At 37.5% G+C, this 22,072-nt stretch overlaps 1 protein-coding gene across 1 annotated transcript in view; it reads left to right on the forward strand.

Annotated features, from left to right (window-relative positions):
• The first annotated feature begins 948 nt into the window (after positions 1-948).
• CD22 (CD22 molecule) overlaps positions 949-22,072 on the forward strand; it is a 39,121-nt gene continuing 17,997 nt past the window's right edge. Inside the window, exons 1-7 of the mRNA XM_063436097.1 lie at positions 949-1,009; positions 2,100-2,483; positions 6,244-6,531; positions 10,402-10,650; positions 17,392-17,649; positions 18,593-18,847; positions 20,974-21,237. Coding sequence (XP_063292167.1) covers positions 952-1,009; positions 2,100-2,483; positions 6,244-6,531; positions 10,402-10,650; positions 17,392-17,649; positions 18,593-18,847; positions 20,974-21,237 — 1,756 coding nt within the window. The 5' untranslated portion in view covers positions 949-951. The remainder of the gene's footprint in view (positions 1,010-2,099; positions 2,484-6,243; positions 6,532-10,401; positions 10,651-17,391; positions 17,650-18,592; positions 18,848-20,973; positions 21,238-22,072) is intronic.

A 22,072-nucleotide genomic window follows, 5' to 3' on the forward strand; every position in this document is an offset into this window, starting at 1 on the left:
GTTTGGAACCTACTCTGATGGCAGAAGGTGGTATTTCTACTTATTAGGACTTGTTAGGTGGTATGTACAGTTTTATCTATGCCCTATGCCTCTAATAAAGTTATTTACTGAAGTGAGAATTCAAAGTGAATTTCATAGTTTCAGGGCAGCAGAACTGAAAGCATAGCTGACTTAGAGGTTTTTTTGTAAAATTTGAAAATTCAGCTTTGAATTCTATGGTTTTTTTTTCTAATATACAAAAATAAATACCAAAATATTTTTTCTAAATATGAAAATGTCTTAAAAGTGTATTGAAAAATATTAAATTGAGGCCATAGTTAGTTCTTAGACACACATGAAATGTTTCTGAGCAATGCGGCAAGATTATAAAGTTCACCAGAAGGAATACAGTGGAGCCGTCACTTCTCTTCTAAAAATCCCATATCAGCTATGTTATGTTTTATTTCTGAGATGCTCTGTTTTCTTTTAAATTCATATTAAGGATTTAGAAAATTATGTCACAATCCAGTTCAGTCTGGCACAGACTCATGGCACACTCTAAAAATGTGGAAAGGAAATTGAAACATTGATTTTTTTTTTTTTGTGTGTGGTTTGTTTTATTTTTTGTATTTCTTTTGTTATATGCTTTCTCTACGCTGATTTCCAGATCCAAAGGACTTAACCTGTAAAAATAATTGACAACAAGCTAAATTGAAGGTGTTCAGTTGTAGGATAAAGATAAGCAGATATTTACAATTAATTAATTCTTTACAATTCACAAATACAATTAAGATTAAGGTTCAATCTATTAAGAGTTGTATATATGGAAATTAGCAAACCAATCTAGCGCAAAGCTTACGTAAAATCAATGCAAATATTTTCAGGGCGGGGGGTGAGTTGTCATATTTTAAGGGAGGATCTGTCCAAGTTAAACTATTAATCTATCAAAAATTATTTTGTGTCTTTAGGATCATGGATACATTTCTAGAGCAGAGCCTGATGGTCGCTGGGACACTTTTCCTTATTTTTGGTAAAAACAATCATTGTGATCAATATGTCAGCAATACCGGAAAAAGTTTAACTTTTATTTACGCAGCACATTTCGCCATTTAGTGAAGAAACCCCAAGACATTTATATTCCTCTCTAAGGGATGTATTTGGCCTAAATGTTGCAGTTTGTTGGGTTCTAATTCAGCTCACAAAAAAATTGGAATAAGACTTCCTCCCCCCTTATTATAAGTGGGGAAAACTGAGAGGGATCTTTATGTCTGTAAGGATGTCTGTTGCTCAGTAAATAAAATTAGGTAACAGTAGTGCACTCTGAATTTAGTCTATTTTGCATAATTTAATGTTATGTAAAATTATATTTTTTTGCCACACCATTTTATAGCATCTTTAAACCGGCTCTATCATCCCACCTCCAAAATGAATTTTTCAAACAGATAATATATGAAATGCTCACATTGACTGTTTTGGAATTTTAATGAAATTCCAACGCTGTCAAAAGATATACTAAGGCAAAGTAGGGATTCCTTTATTTTAGAATAGTCCTTATGCTTGATAAAACTTGACAAAAAAAACAAAGCAGAGTTACCGCCATCTCCTGGCAGATGGAGCTCCACAGCTAAAGAAGAGCATCAGGAAGACCATGGCGGCGACCAGAAAAGACTGGTCCAGGTAAGCAAAACTCCCCTTCTCCTGCACCACTAGACACCAAGCGGAGCAATCACCATCAGTCTTTGCAAAATATGCTGAGATCCCAGAGAGTGACAGAGCCACTTTAAATATGCTATAGAGTTAAGAAATTATAATGCAAAACGTATTCAGCAACACAACGTTTATCAAAGCTTAAGAAATAATTAAAATGGTTTCCCCTGTTTATATAAAAATATGGTTTTAGTTTCACCATAAATTTGGAATTCATATGTATGGTATATTCCCATAGAATATTAGACTTTCGAAGTGGCAATAAGCTAACCTCCTCTTGGTTAGTTTCATCATAATTGTCGAAACAGTTACATTCTGTCTGCTCAATACATGTATAGTTTCTAAAGGTAACAGTAAAAAAAAAAGAAAAATAAATTGTCAAGACCATTAATGTTTTCTTAAATGTTTTGCAGGCTTCCTAAATTCAAATGCTCAACATTTAAATATGCCAACAGTAACTTTTTCACAACAGATTGTAGCTTGGAATGATTCATGTGTTCGAATAGACTGTAAAATCAAATATACTGAAACTTTAAAAACGTACGTTTGGTTCCAAAATCCAATGTTTAATGAAACAATTAAAGAATTTCAAGGAAATATAGTTTATAACAGTAGTATGGAAAACGCTGTAAATTCACCTTTCCAAGATCGGGTGCAGTATGTTGGAAAAGAATCCGACGACTGCTCAATCCTTATCAAACAGCTTCACCGTGAAGATTCTGGGATTTACCAGTTAAGAATGTGGACGAACAACAAAAAATGGATGTCAACAAATAAGTTGAATCTTACAGTTTCTGGTAAGCTAAATGTGATGTTAAGCATATTTAAAAAAAAAAACTGTTTAGAATCGAATGTATGCTACCTCCATCTATTAGTAAATAGAGATGGCCATTAAAATGTTCACCATAGATCTGTATATAGGCGATTAACATCAAATTATTTTACTTAGTTTTTCTTCATTCTATAGTTTTGTATTGCGTAACTGTGTTGTTGTTTTTTTTGGATGCTTTTAATATATATTGGATGCGTAGAAGATCTCAATAGCAGCATAGAATTTGCCGCACCTGCAGTGTTGCCGTTGAAAACTGTGCAATTTGTGTGAAATGCCCCTGTTTACATTTTTAAGTCCCTGTGCCCTTATTCACTGTCAGATAGATAGTCTCTATGGGCTCCAGACTAGAATAGATTCAATAATTAAATATATTTCACCTCCTGTGTTAGTATATGAAGTATAGAGAAGCATTGGATTGACAGACCGTGGCAACAATGGCACATGTCTTGTATGTCTCCAATGCTTGTCTATGAGAGTATTTCATTGGACACAGATGATCATGCTGTATGATCTCACAGTAGGAGGGCCAGGCTGCAGTGAGGTGTGGGTCCTGCCAATGGATTACAGGTAAATTGAATTGAGTTGTTAAAGTTTTCTTTTAATAATAAACAAATAAATGCATTTTGTTAAATTAAATCTATAATTTATGAAGCAGTGAGAATGGCAGGAGGAAAGAATTTTGTCAGTGAAATGTATGTTAAACATAAAAACGTAATAACAAGTATAAAAATGTATATATTTCCTTTTCTATCTCCGCTGCAAAAATAAACCAGAGATAAACTCTCCATACTGTGCTCTGGAATGTAGATTTTTGTTCTGTTTATTCCCAAACGATCGTCATGTTGGGATAGTTTAAGGCTACAATCTCTAGAGCAATTAAATAGCTGTGCTGTGTGTATAAATAGTGTTTTGTCTCTTTGAGTTGGATCAGATGCTCAACCTAACTTGCCTGATGCTGCAGGTCCACTCAGAGTAATCACAGCTGTAGGCATTAAAGGTCGAGCAGCGTTTGGTCAGATGACAGAAGAATCTGATGCAATGTGGCTGCTCAGGCAAATAAAAAAAAGTGACATTTTCTCAAAAAACAGAGTTTGAGTTCCATCAGCTGTAATAAACTTTAAAAACAAAACAGTAAGTTTAAATTTAATGACAGTAGTCTTTTTAATTATGTTATTTTCACCTCCTGTTTGACAGTATTAAGCTGCTTTTACTTTTCACTCCTTGTGTGTAAAATTGCTTTTTATAATGCTCCCTGTATTTGCTTCAAATTCTTGAGACATGAAGCTTCTACGTTCAGCCCTTGCAGACTAGCAAATAGCTGAATCTTCACCTTAGCTTATTTCATATACAATTTCCACACTAGAGGTTTGTTGGATAGGTAAGTTAGGACTTTGCCGCTGTGCTGCATACTCAATAATGAATAGATATGATGAAAGAAACTGCAGGATAAGGTCAGAGGCGTAACTAGAAACCACAGGACCCCGGTACGAAAATTGCCTACAGATATCCCCCACCCTCCCTGCCCCCCCAACACCCTTCCATTTGTATAATATAACACATACAGATACATACAAAGACACACAGAATGACACACATTCAGATATACAGAATGACACCTCTACAGGTACAAACACTGACACAAATACAGATACACAGACACACACTGACACACATGCGGATACACAGACACATATACAGAGAGATACACATATAGACAAATGCAGATACACATACACAGAATGACACGCATACAGATACAAACAGTGACACACATACAGATACATAGGGGCACACACTGACACATGCAGACAGATACACATAGAGAGACATACAGACACAAATACACATACAGACACAACTATGCAGATACACATACTGACACACATATGCACATACACATACAGACACATGCAGATACACATACAGACACAAATGTGGATACACAGACACACATAGACACGCATGCAGATACACAGACACACTTAATGACAAACATTTAGATACACAGAATGATATGCATACAGATATGAACAGTGACACACAAACATATACACATACAGACACAGATATACATACAGACAAATATGTAGACAAACATTTACACATACAAACAGATAAACATACAGACACATAATACACAGACACACATGTGGATACACAGACACACATACAGACAGATACACATATAGACATGCATGCAGATACGCAGACACACTTAATGACAAACATTCAGATACACAGAATGATACACATACAGATACATAGGGGCACGCACTGACACACATGCAAACAGATACCCATACAGACAAACAGATACACATACAGACTCACATGCAGACAAACAGATACACAGACAAAAATACACATTGATACAGACATTCACACATACATTCACACACACATACAGACACACACATGCAGACACACACATACAGGCATGCACACACACACACACACACACAGATATACAGTCATATACAGATTCAGACATTCACACATACACACACACACACATATAGACACACACACACACATGCAGACACACATACACAGACATTCACACGTACACGCACATACATACATACATACATACATACATACACACATATACAGATACAGACATTCACACATACAGACACACAAATGCAGACACACACACATACAGACACACACAGATATATACACATACACACACACACACACACACACACATATATGCTGATACAGACATTCACACATTCACACAAATGCAGACATACATACATGCAGACACACACAGATGTATACACAAACACACACACACACACACACACACACACAAACACATATATGCAGATACAGACATTCACACATACAGACACACAAATGCAGACACACACACAGATATACAGATACAGAAATTCACACACAGACACACACACACACATATACAGATACAGACATTCATGCATACAGACACACACACATGCAGACACACACAGATATACAGATACAGAAATTCAAAAACACACATGCAGACATTCTCACACACACACACATGGACACACATACAGACATACACACATACAAATACACAAATATGCAGACACACACACAGATATTCACACACATACAGACATACAGATACAGACATCACACACACACACACACATACAGACATCACACACACACACACACACACACACACACATACAGACATCACACACACACACACACACACACACACACACACACATACAGACATTCACACACATACAGACATACAGATAAAGACATCACACAAGCACACACAAACTGTTAAACATTTTAGTCACCTTTCTGCCTAATTCTTAATGGTGCAAATAGCAGATTTTATTTTGGAGAAATTGATCAATAAACTCCAAAAGAAACATGTATCCTTCCAAGTAACACGTTTCTTGTAGAAATTGTAGTAAGACATTATTTACTATTTTGGAAAGAAAAGTCCTTTGCTCACTCCCATCACTGGGCGGCAGCAATGACTACAGTACACATCAGCCCCAATATATAGTAAAAAACAAAGAAAAACACGTTAACCCCAATATATAGTAAAAACCAAAGAAAAACAAGTTAAGTTTCTGGCAAAGATCTCTATTGAGACAGAAAGGGGTATTTTTTCCTCCTTTTGTTTAAAAATACATAGGGATTAAGGAGAGAGCGCAGGTAACTTGTTTTTCTTTCTATTATTTTCTATTTTGTTTTCTCAGATTCTGGTCCAACTTTCAAAATAGAACCACAGGTATCAAAAACAAGGGAATTCCAAAATGTCCAATTGACGTGTTCTGTAAACCATTACTGCCCGGAAAATCATATGAATTTGTCTTGGACTGGGCACACGACAAGCAAAACTCAAACATTCACTGCAGGTGACTTGGGGATGAAAAACATTCTGACATTTAAAGCATCTTGGACAGATCATAACAAAACCGTAACATGCCTTCTCGAAAGACCTGCTAAGGAAGTAGAGAATCGAAGTATACAGTTGAATATTGAATGTGAGTATTCCCAATATTCTTCTATAATATGCTCCTACTACAAGTTTGTTAGGATAACTTGTGCTCTTCTGACAGTAGATATTGGTTATAATAAAATATCTAAATTTACAAAAAATAACCCAAAGTACTAATAAAGTCGCTGCTGGAATCACACAGTCCCAATTTATGTAAAGGTCTTTCTGGACCCCCCTGTCTCCTGCACAGGAAATCTGTCACACAACCATAAATCCTCAACAGTGGTTATATCTGTTAATCCCTCCCCTCCACTCCCTGCCCATACGGAGCTGTATCAAAGAATAGCATGTCAATGTAATAACAAACAAATATAATGTCAATGTAACTAGAGTTATTCAGTGAGAATTCAAACTGAATTTCAAATGTAAGGCAAAGAAGCCAACATGCGAGCACAGCTGGACTTGAGAATGTTCCTAGTTCAGCTCTTTTTACCTTAAATTTTGAATTCACTTTGAATTCTAATTCTCATTACCCTGCTGGTGTTGTATTGTGTGATTATAATGCCATGTGTGTTGGTCGACCATATTATTATACATATTTAATTGGGTTATATTAGGTATACAATTCTTACAGAAGAAAAAAACGGGAAGAAGTGAGGTGGAAAAAATAAGATTAAGATGAATGATATACATACTATTAAAAAAAACTAACAGTTTAATTTGTTTAATATTCACAAAAATAGATAATAAATGAGACAGGTGCTTCAACAATTATTTGAAACTACACCCTTTTGTCTTTGTCCTACAAAAATACATATGGTGCTTTCTATCTGCAACACACAAGACGTGGCATAGAGAAAGATGTTGGTTTATACAAATACATTGCAACAAAAAATAAAAATTTTTGGACAAGCTCAATTTCAGCTGATGTTTCATTTGGTTTGATCAAAATTAGATCAATATTTTTGGTTTATAAATCTTTCAAGGGTTTAGCTAAGTAAATAAGTCCCTAATATGGTATCCTTATGTGTGGTTGCCATATGTAAGAGTACCAAATTAGGGAGGGTACTATGCTTAGTAGACAAGCCTGGGCTGACCATCGGGCCAAGATGGGCAAGGTCAGAGGGCAATCAGGGAGATCAGAGAATCGCCCTTCCATACAGAGTCAACGCTCAGTGAGTCCATCCAAACAAATAAATAAGTGTAAGTCAGATATCTCCCTCACTGACCCATTACAAAGACATGTTTAGTGGTGCAGGGAGCAACTAATGTTACCTCCACCTGAAGGCAAAAGACCTATTACCTCATAAGCTCCAGTTACCAAAAGCATTGCTGCAGATTACCATGGAAATGCTCTCAGTAATGCCGGAGTTCGTCAGAGTCAACCAGAGTGCCCACTGGATGGCAAGGATGCCCCCCTTCCCTTGGCCAAATGTAACATAAATAACAAATGGAATACATATTTCTTCTTAATTTTTTTTTTTTTCATACTGAAATTTTTCTTTCCCTCTGCACATGCAGAGCAGCCCCTGTACATACACCCACTGAAGCCACCTATACACACACATACAGACACACACGCACAAAACAGCCTCTATCCAAGCACACTCTAGCCCCTGTATACACACTACAGCCTATATTAATATACACACACACTGGCCCAGGTCCACCCGTTCCCCCATGGTGAAGAAAACACATAACTAAAATGTAGGGGACATAGTACCCCCCTGCACCCCCCACCCATGATCCGGCAGGTGGAAGCTATTAATATAAACGGGGGGACCTAATGTCCCCCTGGTCCCCACCATTGAGCGGTGGGTGGGAACCCTAAAATAAATAATGGGAGAACCTAATGTCCCCCCCTGGTCCCCACTCAAAAAAATAATGGGGGGACCTAATGTCCCCCCCTAGACCATGATTTATTAGAGAGGTCATTGGTTGCCAATCAGAGGGTTATGAGTCAAATTAAGCACAGCATTGAAAAATTCCAAATAACTTTTCCACGCTGTGTAAAATAACAAAGAGCACTCTGAATGGTTGGATTTCAAGCCAACCAATCAGAGTGCTGTGACAGGTAAATGAAGAGGACCGGGGGCTGATATTTGCTTCTTTTGTGAATAAAGTCATACAATATATATATAAAGATATTGAGCACAGAATAAAAACACAGATTTAATTTGAATTAAACTTATATGTAAAATATTATATATATAATGTTCTGCTAACTTTCATGCAATGTTCTAGCTGTTCTTCCCTTCCTTAATAAAATGATTATTCTTATTATTTTTTGGTTTTAGTAAATGTTCCCTTTTTATTAAAGCCATTTTGTTCAATAACCTCTCTAATAAATCTTTTGGATAAAATTATTCTTAATAAACGTAACTTCTAAAATCTTAGCTTTTTGATTAACTTCAACATTCAACGTCATTAGTGTTTTAACATGTGTTAAATTTGCACTTTAATTTGATTTTGTGTCAGAGACACCTTCTTTGGTATATACTTGGTACTTGTAATTGAGCGAGGCAATTCTGTCTTTTGGTAGTACTTTTTCACTATTTCTACTATTGCACTTCACCAAGTCTGTATTTTGTGTTTTTTCATTGTTGATGATATGACACACCCCTCTCAGTCCCCGACACTGTCCCCTGTCCTCCTGCTGGGCTGCTCTGGCTTTTAATGCCAAGGCTGTTTTTTTTTTTTTTTTCACAGTTACTAGATAACTCCTATAGAGTATCCTTAAATATTGAAATTCCAGATAAGGACACCAAATCAGTGAGCTATCTATTAAGCAGCTGAAAGAGCAAAACGGTTCTTAATTTTAGCTTTTTGCTGTTTAGTAGATAGTTTCCTAATCTGGTACCCTTATGTGGCACATAGATTCTGCCCCTGCCCCTCACTGCTCAATTCTCTGCCATTTAAATCCCTTTTGTTTATACAGCCCTAGTCACACCTTCCTGCATGTGACTTCACATCCTTTCTAAACACTTCCTATAAAGCTGTCAGGATCGGGACAGGGATCCAACACGCAGAGTACAAACAGGTACAGGATACGTATACCGGACCTTAGAATGGCCGGACTAACGTACGGAGAATATAGAGAATAGTCAAAGACAAGCCGAGGTCGAGGGAACGAGAAGACAGGTAAGCGAGGAACAAGCCGGGTCAAGGGTAACAGAGATAAACAGAGTAAGTCAAACAAGCCGGGTCAGAACCAAAGGGATAACAGAAATACAAGAGCACTGTGTGACTAGGCAGACTAGAACCACGACAGGGCAATGAGCAAATGGGAGAAGCAAGTTTAAATACCCTGGCTCGGAAGGGTAGACACGCCTCCGACGAGTCCTGATTAGTCTCTGAAGGATTGAGTGACAGGTCGTTCCGGGTTGGCGTCATGACGTCGGTTTCCGGACGTCATGCTAGAAAAGGAAGTGAGTCCCTCGCGGCCGGCGTTTACGTGACCGGATAGACCGCGAGGAACAGAGGAAACAGCCCGTCGGGACGGATGGACGTCTAAGTCTCTACCTCTCTCGGAGGTAGAGACTTCAGGTACCCTGACAAAAGCATCATCTAATGTTTCCACTTCCTATATTGCCCAGTCTGGTTAATGTATCATTTACTATCTTTTGCACTGTTAATAGCTTGTTAGACCTTGTAGGAGCCTCCTGTGTGTGATTAAAGTTTAATTTAGAAAGAAGGAGATAAAAACTTTTAAAGTAAGTTACATCACTATTAAATGGCAGAAAATTTTACTTGTATGGGCATGATCTATACACAAAAACTGTAAGGCACAGTTATTTTGTTGGCTATAGTGTCCCTTTAAATAAAATGAACGATATTATGCAATCAATGCTTTGTAGTCATTTTTTGTGAGCCCTTTTTATGTACATCATGTCTTTTTTGTAATTTAATCTTTCAGATGCCCCAAAAGGTGTTCAGATATCACCTAACAATTCTAAGATCACAATTAAGAGGGGAGACAAACTAATACTGAACTGTATGGTAGAAAGCAGCAATCCATCTGTACACGCCTTCAAATGGTATAACATGAACACACAAAAAGCAAACAAACAGTCTTATCAGGTTGTGGACCCAGGAAAGTATAAATGTGAGGCCGAAAACACAATTGGGAAAAAAGAGTCAAATACGGTAGAAGTCCAAGTGCAATGTAAGTAAATTGTAAATATTGTGCGGCAATGGTATTAAGTTAAAAACCAAATAAAGAACCAAAAAAAACCTGAAAAATATTAGACTCCGGTACTATTCCAATTGTTAAAGCATAGATAATATATGCCGTAGGATTTCAATGTATATATAGTAGAACGGTGTGTAATTTTCTTAATGTAGCATTTTATTTATCTCTTTATGATTTTAATTTGTCATACAAATAGAAATAAATGTGCTGTTTTCACTGTGCTTTGTCATGTCATGATTATTCATGCAACAGTTTGATGTTTAGGAATTATATCATAAATAATCAAGAAAGAGAAATGGAATTTGATTTTTGTATAAAAAAAAAAAGTGTGCTGTTTTTTTCTCAATTTGAAAGACTAATATCTGGATCCGCTGTGAATCAAGATGCATGCAACGATCCCAGCAAAGCCTATACAGGACTGTACCCAAAAAAATCACCAAAATAAATCACTAAAAGCGTCCTCTACAAAGAGATAGCATCAAAGGATTTGCCTAAGTATTTACAAAATATCCAGAAGTAACCTTTATTAAATGTTAAATAATTCATTAAAAGCAACACACAGTGAAATCACATAGTGTATAGTGTAAAGGCAGGGTGGGTAGAACGATGAAGGAGAACATATTGCTTGGAGCTAGAAAGTAATAGATCAGATTCAGGATGGTCAACGAAAGGGTTAAACATCTTTATTCCAGAAGACTCCAAGCCTGTATATCAGGGATAGGCAATCTTTGGCACTCCAGACTACATTTCCCATGATGATTTGCCAGCATTATGGCTAGAATAGCATTATGGGAGATGCAGTCCACAACATCTGGAGTGCCATAGGTTACCTAATCCTGTGGTTCCCACAGGGGCACTGCAAGATATTTTCCCTTGCCTTCCTCTCCCCTGCCAGCTCTGCAGGACCCCAGAGATCTCCCTAACTGTCCCGCTAACCCTGTAATGCTGGCAGCCGGCAGGGCGAGGTCTAACCTGCAGCTCGGCATGGGTTCTTCTCTCGCGAGCTCGGTTACCACGGCAATGCTCTGAATCTTGCGAGAGTGAACTCTAGAGGCTGCTCGAGTTCACTCTCACCACTTGGACCACCAGGGATTGCTTTGTACTGTCCCCACTTTCAGGCAATATTAAGCAGGGAGGGGGTGTGTGAAAATAATTATTTATCTGCCCTCCTACCACCACAGACCCACAATAACTCCTCTTATACACATAATTACCTCCCCATACACACACACTACCCCAATACACACACTACCCTCAATAAACACACACTACCCTCATACACACATATTACACCCCATACACACACACACTGCCCCTCCATACACACAAACTGTACCTCTCACACACTGCCCCTACACACACTGCCCTCCCACACACACTGTCCCCCACACACACTGTACCCCTCACACAACCTGCCCCCCACACACTGTACCCCTCATACAACCTGCCACCAAATACACAATGTATCCCTCATGCACAAACTGCCCCACATACACACAAACAGCACCCCTCACACACACTTACTGTATCCTTCACCACACACTACATCCTTCACAAACACAATGCACCCCCGTACACACACACATATCACCCCTCACACACACACTCTGCACCCCTCACACACACTCCACCACTAACACACACACATATTTCACCCCTCAGGCACACTACTGCCCCTATCCCCTACTACATCCCCTATCCCGGCAGATCCCAGGTAAGTTTTCAAACTGTTACTTAACAGTTTGACTACTTACTCTGGGAGGGCACTACTGGTACCATAGACACTACAAAGTGATATAGTGGTTATTGTGCCTGGATTGTTTCTTTAAATAATCTACCTGTGCCCCTCCCAAGATTAGGTTCTGGATCTGCACTTGAGCAGCAAGCATTTCTGCTGAACAGGGGCTCAGTATATGGCGCAGTGCTGTATATATATTCAACCTAGTGAACTTTTTTAACTTGGGGCGCCTTGCAATAATATTGAAATATTAAAGGCTTCTTGAACCTAAAAAAATTGGGAACCAATGGTATAGCCTGTTCAATACTTGACTTTAAAGGAGGTCTCTTATGGAATTGCAGTACATGGCTAGCAAAGTCAATATATAACAAAGTATCTGTCAAAAGCAGTGTTTGCTTAAAATGTATAAACTCTGAGTAGGCCGCAGTTGCAGTAGCCCTCCAATAAAAGCTCTACTTAATTCAAGAGTGTATCCTTTGTATATATTACAACATATGTTTGAAGTCAGATTTCAATTTGTATATTAGTGGGCGTGTATCATTATATAAGTTTGTGTGATATCCAGTGGTGTATTTTGGATCTGTGCTGCCCTAGGCAAGACGGAACTCGGGCACCCCTAATTTACATTTGCCCACCCCTTTCTGTCAATGCCACACCTATTCCTGTTAAAAGCTAGCACACACACTTTGACTGACAGACACACACTTTTAGATACACTGACATGCACACACACTGATTTGACACAATCTGACAGACATACACAATCACTGACTCACTCACAGACACAAACTGACAGACACACACAATCACTGACATACACACACAATGACGCAGACACAAACACCCACTCATAGACACACACACTGACATGCATTCACAATCACTCAGACACACACACATTCATTGACAGACACACTCAATCACTGACAGAAACACACTGACAGACACACACAATCACTCAGACACACAGGCTCCCTCACAGACACACACACTCACAGACACACACACACACACAATCACTCAGACACACAGGCGCCCTCACAGACACACACAATCACTCCGACACAAACACACATTCACTGACAGACACACTCACAATCACTCAGACACACAGGCTCCCTCACAGATACACACTGACAGACACACTCACTATCACTCACAGATACACACAATCACTCAAACACACACTGACAGACATACACTCACAGACACACACTGACAGACATACACATTCACTGACAGACACACACACTGACAGATATACATACACACTGACAGACATACACACACAGCCAGACACAGACACAAAGACACACACACACACTCCCCCCCGCCCCTCCCAACACTCACAGATTTTTCTTAATTTTAATTTAAATCCACCCGCCTCCCTACCTTTGGTAGACCAGGGTGGATTTTTTTACCTGGGTTCCATTGGGAATGTTGGCCAGGCTGTTTGGGCAGGGAGGGAGGCAGGCATGCGGCTAGCTGATGTCCAAGGCGGGCGGCGAGGGATTGCTGATTTGTGAGCTCTCCCTGCTCAGCTCCCTCTCATGCCGCCGTGGTGCCGGAATGTGATGTCATATTCCAGCTCCTGGCATCACCCTGCAGCACGTGAGAGAGCTGAGCAGGGAGAGCACAAATTAGCGCTCCCTCGCCACCCGCCTTGGAATTCAGCTAGCCGCCTGCCACCAGGCTAACACTGTATTTGCCTGGGCATTTGGGGGCGGCGTGTTTTGCCTCGCCCTGGAAAGTGCCACTCAAGGCAAATGCCTTGTTTGTCTAGCAGCAAATACGTCACTGGTGATATCTCAATCACACACTCAGCTGTCTAAAGCGGTATCAAAGCTAACAACCCCGGAGTACAAGAGCAATGACACTCAGAAATGGAAATTGCATGGTCACCCAGGAAGCATGAACTGATTAGCCCTCAAATTTTGGGAAGGCGAAGTCATATCCGTCAAAATATATTGGCGGAGATAGCCAGAACAAAACTTTAAAGACAAAAAAGGCAGTGTACCATAAAATAAAATCTCAGCCTTAAAGGAGAGTTACATAACCACAATATCAGACAAAAAAACTAGCCATATCAAGTTCAAATAAAGATACCTATGTCTCTACTTCTTCTTCAAGGACCAAAAGGGAATATAATTCAATTGACTTTTGGTCCTTCATGAAGGTGCGTTAGAACACCGAAACAAGTGTTGGACCTGTTTTATTTGATGGTTTTATTAGGGATTTGAGGATCTGTTGTGAGGTTTACTATTGGAAGTGTAGGTCCCTGCTGAGCTTGCTTTTGAGGACTGAAGTAACTTTATTTGAGCTTGGCATAATGAGTTCTTTGTCTGATATTGTGTGTTTTACTAGCCATGTACTACAATTTTATTAGAGACCTCTTTTAAAGCCAGGTCTTGAACAGAATACACCATAAGGGAAAAAGTACATATACATCAAAATACTTACAACCACTTAAGGTGCAGTGCATATGTGACAATAAGAAAAAAGGAATACAATATTCCGGGACACCTTCTACATTATATTTCTACAATATCCCGAGACAAGATTTGGTGACCATAGGACAACTATTTGATGGGCATTTCATTCATTTTTATCTTGTGAGTCTAACCCAATAAAGTGCATGTTCATTATATATACAGGGTTGCACTATATAATTTTTTTGTTTCCTTTATATGAGCCATTCATCTCTTGACAATGAATCAATACTACATTGATGGGCCTTAATGTTCAGTTATTTTGTGAGTGTAACCTTGAAAACTCACTTCATTTTGTATCGATACTATATTACCTTATGAGTTTCTTTTTTTTTTTTTTTGTATATATTTTTCAGTTGTATTTTAATACACCATAAGGGAGTCTTCTGGAATAAAGAGGTTTAACCCTTTAATTGACCATCCTTAGTTAATCTATCACTTTCCAGCTCCACTCAATATGTTCTCCTTTGTACATCCGCCACGCTACCATGCCACTATACACTATGTGATTTCACTGTGTTTTATTTTTATTAAGTTATTTTACATTTAATAAATGTTACTTTGTTAACTTGTTATAACACAGGTAAATCCTTTGGCACTCTCTCTGTGTATACAATGCTTTTAGTAAATCATTTTTTGTGTTTCATAGTATTGTGTTTATATTTATTTATGTATTTACTTTATTTTTTAAACTGCTCTATCCCAAATAGCAGCACATATTTACCTGTGACAGAAAAAAGTGGGGCAGAGAGTCAGCGTTAGTGAATCCTAAGAGGGAGAGGCAGCAATACCAAACAAGGACTTCCTCACGTGTCCTTAAAATTATTGGAGAGATAGCAAACAAACACAAGGATGGTGCTGCGCCACAATATACAAAGTAAATAAATATAAGTCCTAGTTTGGATAAATTCCTGTATGTGCAGAGTCCAGAGGAGTGGAAATCCGTGATCCTATGCTGGTCTGTGATCCTATGCTGGTCTCTGGGGCTGTGGGGTTCCGCTTCTTGCAGTGGTCAGATATAGAGGAGAAGGCGATAAGAGATGAACCAGATATATAGGAGAAGGCGATAAGAGATGAAACAGATATATAGGAGAAGGCGATAAGAGATATATATCTGACTACTATATTGTGGAGCAGCCCCATCCTTGTGTTTGTTTGACATATTTACCCGTGCTTTATAATGAACATATTACGCCATATAAAATTTTTGCACAATCCATTATATTAAAATTTAGTTTTTTAATGCAAAAATTAGTATCCCTTAATTCTACCTGAGTCTAAGGTTTAAGGTGCTCTTTGATGATAGCATAAGTTGTGTTTTATGTACTCTTTAAATGTATAGTCAATTTACTCATTATTATCTGTGTGACTAATATATATATATATATATATATATATATATATATATATACACACACATTTATATTATGTTAAATAACTGAAGCAACATAGAATAAAATTGTCTAAATATACGATATATTTCTAAACATTTCTAAAGAATGCTGCCTTCATAATTAATTAGCCTAATCAATCCAGTGTAGTCATCAATCTGTGGTTTTCATTGTGTCTTCTGACATATGCACATTTTAAATAATTATCTTAATGTATAGATGATGTGATCTCTCTATATTACACCTTGGCTTTCTGTTGTTTGCAACAAAGATTTGCAGTGCTGTCTTGTACGAACAAGATATAAATCTAAATCCCTATATGGAATCAAACAGCAGTCAACAAATATTTTTCTGCCGACAATATTATTGAAGGGATTTACTAATTACAGTATTTTACAGAGGAACTCTAAGCAAACTAGTTTGGTGTAGTTTGGTAAAAACGTGACTCTAGAACTCACCCCACAGCAACCACATAGTGTAAAACTCAAACATCTGTAGAATAAATTATGACTTTGACCATCATTGGATGCCATTGATAGGCTGAGAGAGAAATTGGCAGGTTTGGCAAGATCATTCAGCCTATTGTTGCCATTCAAATTTGGACAGATTCACACCAGAAGTATTGTTTTTGCATTATTAGGCCGGTGAAATAGCCCAGTGGGCTAGTGCATTTTCAGCAGAATCTGTTCTAATCCTTGGGTCACAGGTTCAAATCCCGACAGGGTTGACTCAGCCCTTCATCCTTCTGAGGTAGATACAATGAGTACCATTAAATTGGGTGATAGTAACAACCCCTGGATGTTGGGCTAAGGTAACATCCCCAGGACGTACTTGGAAACCAGAGTAATCTGAATGTACCTTTCCTGGTTAAATACTTTGTTATTATTATACAGGTTAAAAGGACTATGGTAAAGCCATGTGTTTTGTCAAACTGGTCCTTAATGGTTCAGAATGAAATGGAACCCATAAACTCACACCATTGGAACAACTACAATCAGGTGCTTAGAGTGCCCCTTTAAAACTTGTTAAACTGGTGGTACAGTAGTACTAATTTCCAGATCAGAATAAGTGCAAAATGTGTTTCTTAACTTTTCAGATCCTCCAGAATTAGTCGAAATTAAAATTCTAACTGGAATCATAAAAGAAGATGAAAATGTTATCTTAGAATGCTCAGCTAAAGCTGACCCTCCTATAACTAAACACAAATGGTACAGGAACCGAATATTGGTTTCCAATCAAATAAAGACATATCAATTCAATCCTATAAACGAGTATGATTCAGCATCATATGTATGTGAAGTTACCAATGCACTAGGATCCAGAAACTCATCATCTAAAGAGTTGGATGTCCAGTGTAAGTATCATTTTATTCTAACACCAAGTATCAGTAGAATTATTACTGTAGCCCCACCTCCTGCAATAAATGATAGCAAACATTTTAGAGAAGGAAAATGCGTGAGACAGTATTTGGAGCTAGGTAAAGATTTGCATGGATACGATATCCCTCTTATTTCCTGAAATTTCCTTACATTTAAATGGCCTCTTTAATACCATAATCAGCCATCTGTTTTTAGTTTTGTTTTGATTTTTAACCATTTTTTATATCGTTTGACAAAAACTGGAACTCTCTCAACATCAATAGCCCTGCCCTTCTGCGACACATGTTCAATGTGGAAATTCTACTTCTGTATTATCATCTGTAAATCTATCCAACCTGGATGGCAATTATAATTGGAAGGCTGGTCACAGCATTTTCTTAGTATTTAGTATATGTAGTACTTAGTATTACTGTTCGAGAATGGCCAGATACATAATGATAAAGTGCATATAAGTTCTCTATTATCAGAGTGGCTGACATAGGTGCCAGGGAGATTCCAAAATGGTTTGGTTAAAAAATAAATAAGTCCCCATAGACTCGTAACTCTTTGTCTGCTCTGTATGAGTCGGATACACATAGGAGAACCTCAAATATATAATAGCCTATGCAAGCCAAGTCTGTTGCAACTGGAGATCTCAATTCCCTTCTAGATAAATATAGGATATAAAATATCCTTTTACCATCATTTATTTGTTTCCTGTATCTACTTACCAAGAACTTACAACAAATCTACATACCTAGACAGAGTATCAGCCTCCAGGTGGGAAGAATCGTATGCTCTGTTTGTTAATGATAAGTTCCCATGGAGCAATGTCACCTTTTTTGCATCATTTTGGTCACTATTTGCAAGGGAGAAAAGTTTAGCCTTAAAGAAGATTTTAGGGCACCTCTACTTTATAATGTTAATATCTTCTTCCAGATCCTCCCAAGTACCCAGAAGTGGTACTTGATCCTGACGGAAGATCCTTCATTGAAGGAAAGGAAGTTACGTTTACCTGTAAGGTTAATAGAAGTAATCCATATATAAAAACGATCACATGGTACCGGAACGGCAACGTGATCTCTATATCGTCACCTGTTAGACTAACACCAAAATATTCTGGAAAATATAAATGTGGAGCTAGGAATGAAGTAGGCCATACCTTCTCACAAGAAATACCCATTACCGTCCGATGTAAGTATTCTGCTATAAATCAGTGTAAGCATCATTATAAATGCTACATCATCATAATAGAAACAATTATATATGTACAGCCTTATAACTGGTAATTACACATTAAATGAACAGTACAGTCAGACCACTTCATCTCTATGATGTACAAGGAGAGACAAGAACATATAGCGTTGGGATTACAGATTTGTACTCCTAACACTGTAGTGTTCCTTTAATAACATAACTATCACATCAAGAAATTGCATCAACTGCACGGCTATTTTTGGTAGCAATAAAAAGCAACATACCATGCATAAAATTCTTCTGAAAACATTTAGTAGATTTTTTTTTTTTTTATAAAATAATACTACAAATAAAAAATAATTAAATAATGCCAGATTAAAAGAGACACTGAAGCATGTAGAAGTGCTTTATGTGTGAAGAGTGTGAACTCTTTTTTTAAAAACAATTCTACAAAAAGTGCAGATTTAAAAAAAAAAAATTGGCACTTTTATGAATTAACCATTTTACATCCCCTCCCCCTCCCCCCCGGCTGTCAATCTGACAACTGGTCTTGTTACTTCCTGGTCGTTTAGCTCAGTGGAACTAAATACAAGAGGCCGCAATTGCTCAGAGCACCTGCCTTGCAAAGACTTCTCATTGAGCTGCATTGGGAAGTCGTGGTTAGACAGCTACAGAAAGGGGAAGGGTTTGCAAAGGCAGCAGACAAAAGATCTGAGGTGTGACGGAGAGTAGAATGAAAAGTTATTTCCTCTTTGAAGCGATATATGTTTGACTGCTGTTTGATAAATAAACATAGTAGTAACTAATAACTTGTAACTAGGATTCTACCTTACTTAATTGCCGTATACAATAGAATGCCTTGGTCTATGCATAATGTGATCACACAGTGTAAACCTAAAGGACTGTTGGACTCAAACATGTTAAAAAAAAATATAGTTATACCTTGTCTAGTCCAATCCGATACCAACCAATTTAAATCCATACCAAGTAGCCTAATGTTCCAGTGCACATGTTAACAAACAAAAGAACAAAACATTGAGTATCACAGGGGGCGTAATAAGTTTCTACAGAAATATATAGGGCCTGTAAAAAATTGCTCTCTCTCTGAGCTCTCTAGCCTGTTCATTAATAGCACTGTACAAAGATGTAAAATTGTGAAAAACAAATCTCTGTTTAGAAGATATACCCCAATGAATACACGCAATGCATTTTTCATGCATGTATTAATTAGGGGTATATCTTAGAAGAGCTTGTAAAAGCTGCCTTTGCAAGCCCTTCTCTATTTTCCCCGAAGAGACTTTTACAGGGTCACTCACGAAAGTGAGAATTGAAAGTAAATTTTTAAGTGAATTTCAAATTTAAGTTCAAAATAGACAAATTGGAAAAATTCTCTGATTTAGTAATGGATTTGGCGACTTTGGTCTTACATTTGAAATTCACTTTGATTTATTTCTAGTAAATAACCATATAGCATTCTGGAACCCTGGAACCGATCAGGTGAGGAAAATATAAATAAAATCTAAACTCAAGCCACAACTCGGATGAAGTAAAATTGTACCTGGCTAATAATGCTAACATATAACTAATGATTACCCTGATAAAATAAAATAAAAAGGTCAGTAATTTATGAACTTTTTGCAATGTAAAATATCAATGACTTCACAGCGAAATTATGGAGAAATGATGCAGATTGTGTTACAAAGTAAGTCCGAAAGAGTTGCCATTTTTATTGTCTTTATGCATGACTTATAAGTCTTTTAAACTGTTGCCTTAGTTCAAAATTTGACTGAAGTGTGATTGACATAACAAAGCAAATTATGCATTCATTAACAATTTATCTTTTTTATGTAGAGTAGCTTAAAAAACATTAACATTTTTGATCTGCTTGGAATAAAGAGTTATTTTCAGACTGATGAAATTCATGATAGTGTATTTAAATTGATCTTTCTATGTCTTAGCACAACCACTGAGGTTATTTTACGAAGAGTTTTAATGTTTTAATATTGTTAGTTTTGTTGTGTTGATGATCCACAGAATTCAATCTATTAATAGTTCAATGGTATAAAAGTGAAGCATGTGCTTATTTTACTTTACACTGACGTAATCTTTATCCGTTCCTGAAGATCCTCCTGAGGAAGTCAAAGTTGAAATCTCTAATAAAGGACAAATAACAGAAGGACAAAAGGTATCGCTGACATGTACAGCAAGTCAGTGTGAACCCAAAGTCAACGGCTTCCAGTGGTACAAGGATGGAGCTCACTACGGCAAAATTAACAATGTCATCACTTTCGAAAACATCAAATGGACAGATAGTGGTGATTATTTCTGTGAAGCCAAACATGACATAAAAAATATCAGATCAGTACCTATATACATTAACGTTCTTTGTAAGTATAGATCATCGCCCTCTCATCCCTGCAAATATGTAAAGACATAGAGCACATGTTATCACTGGTATTAGAGATGCAACAGGCAAATGCTTGGTTTCCAATGGTAACGTAAGTTTTGAATAGTATAGGCATGTAGAGCAAGGAATTAGGCCGGGGATAGGCAACCTTTGCCACTCCAGATGGTGTGGTCTACATCTCTGACAATCCTTTTACAGCTATAATGCTGGCAAAGCATCATGGGAGATGCTGTCCATAACATCTGGAGTACCAAATGTTGCTTGCCCCTGAATTAGGCAATGGGTCACCATGGATTCGTCTACTCTTAACATTTACTTTAAAGGTTATCAGAATTTTAATTTCCTGTCTAGAACACTTTTCTTTAGGGGTAAAAGACATTCAGTTAGCCTATTTTAAATCTCATATTACTGCTGTGATCTTTCAGACACACATTAGGCTTTTATCATGGCTATTGTGTAGCCAAAACATGATATTTCTTTCTGGGTACCAAACAAAGCATCACCAGATATGGTTGGAGTTTATGCCGGACTATTTCTTTCTTTCTTCCTTTACCTTTCTGAAACACATTCTTAGAAATGGGACATGACTTGGGTCATAGCTCTAAGAAATTCATATAAGACCTACGTATTAACAAATAAACTCCACCAATTTCTTCTCCCCAATTTCCAGCTACATTTAGACAGATTGTTTTCGTTTTTTATACTCAAACTTATTGTCCTCCCTAGGAGAATTGTAATGTAATTGTTTATAAAATTGAAAAACGTAGGGTTTGTTTCCAATCTTTTTGCTACTTTTTACCGTCTAGTCTTACTAG

The sequence above is a fragment of the Pelobates fuscus genome, chromosome 11 (genome assembly GCF_036172605.1).
Source record: "Pelobates fuscus isolate aPelFus1 chromosome 11, aPelFus1.pri, whole genome shotgun sequence".
NCBI lineage: Eukaryota > Metazoa > Chordata > Amphibia > Anura > Pelobatidae > Pelobates > Pelobates fuscus.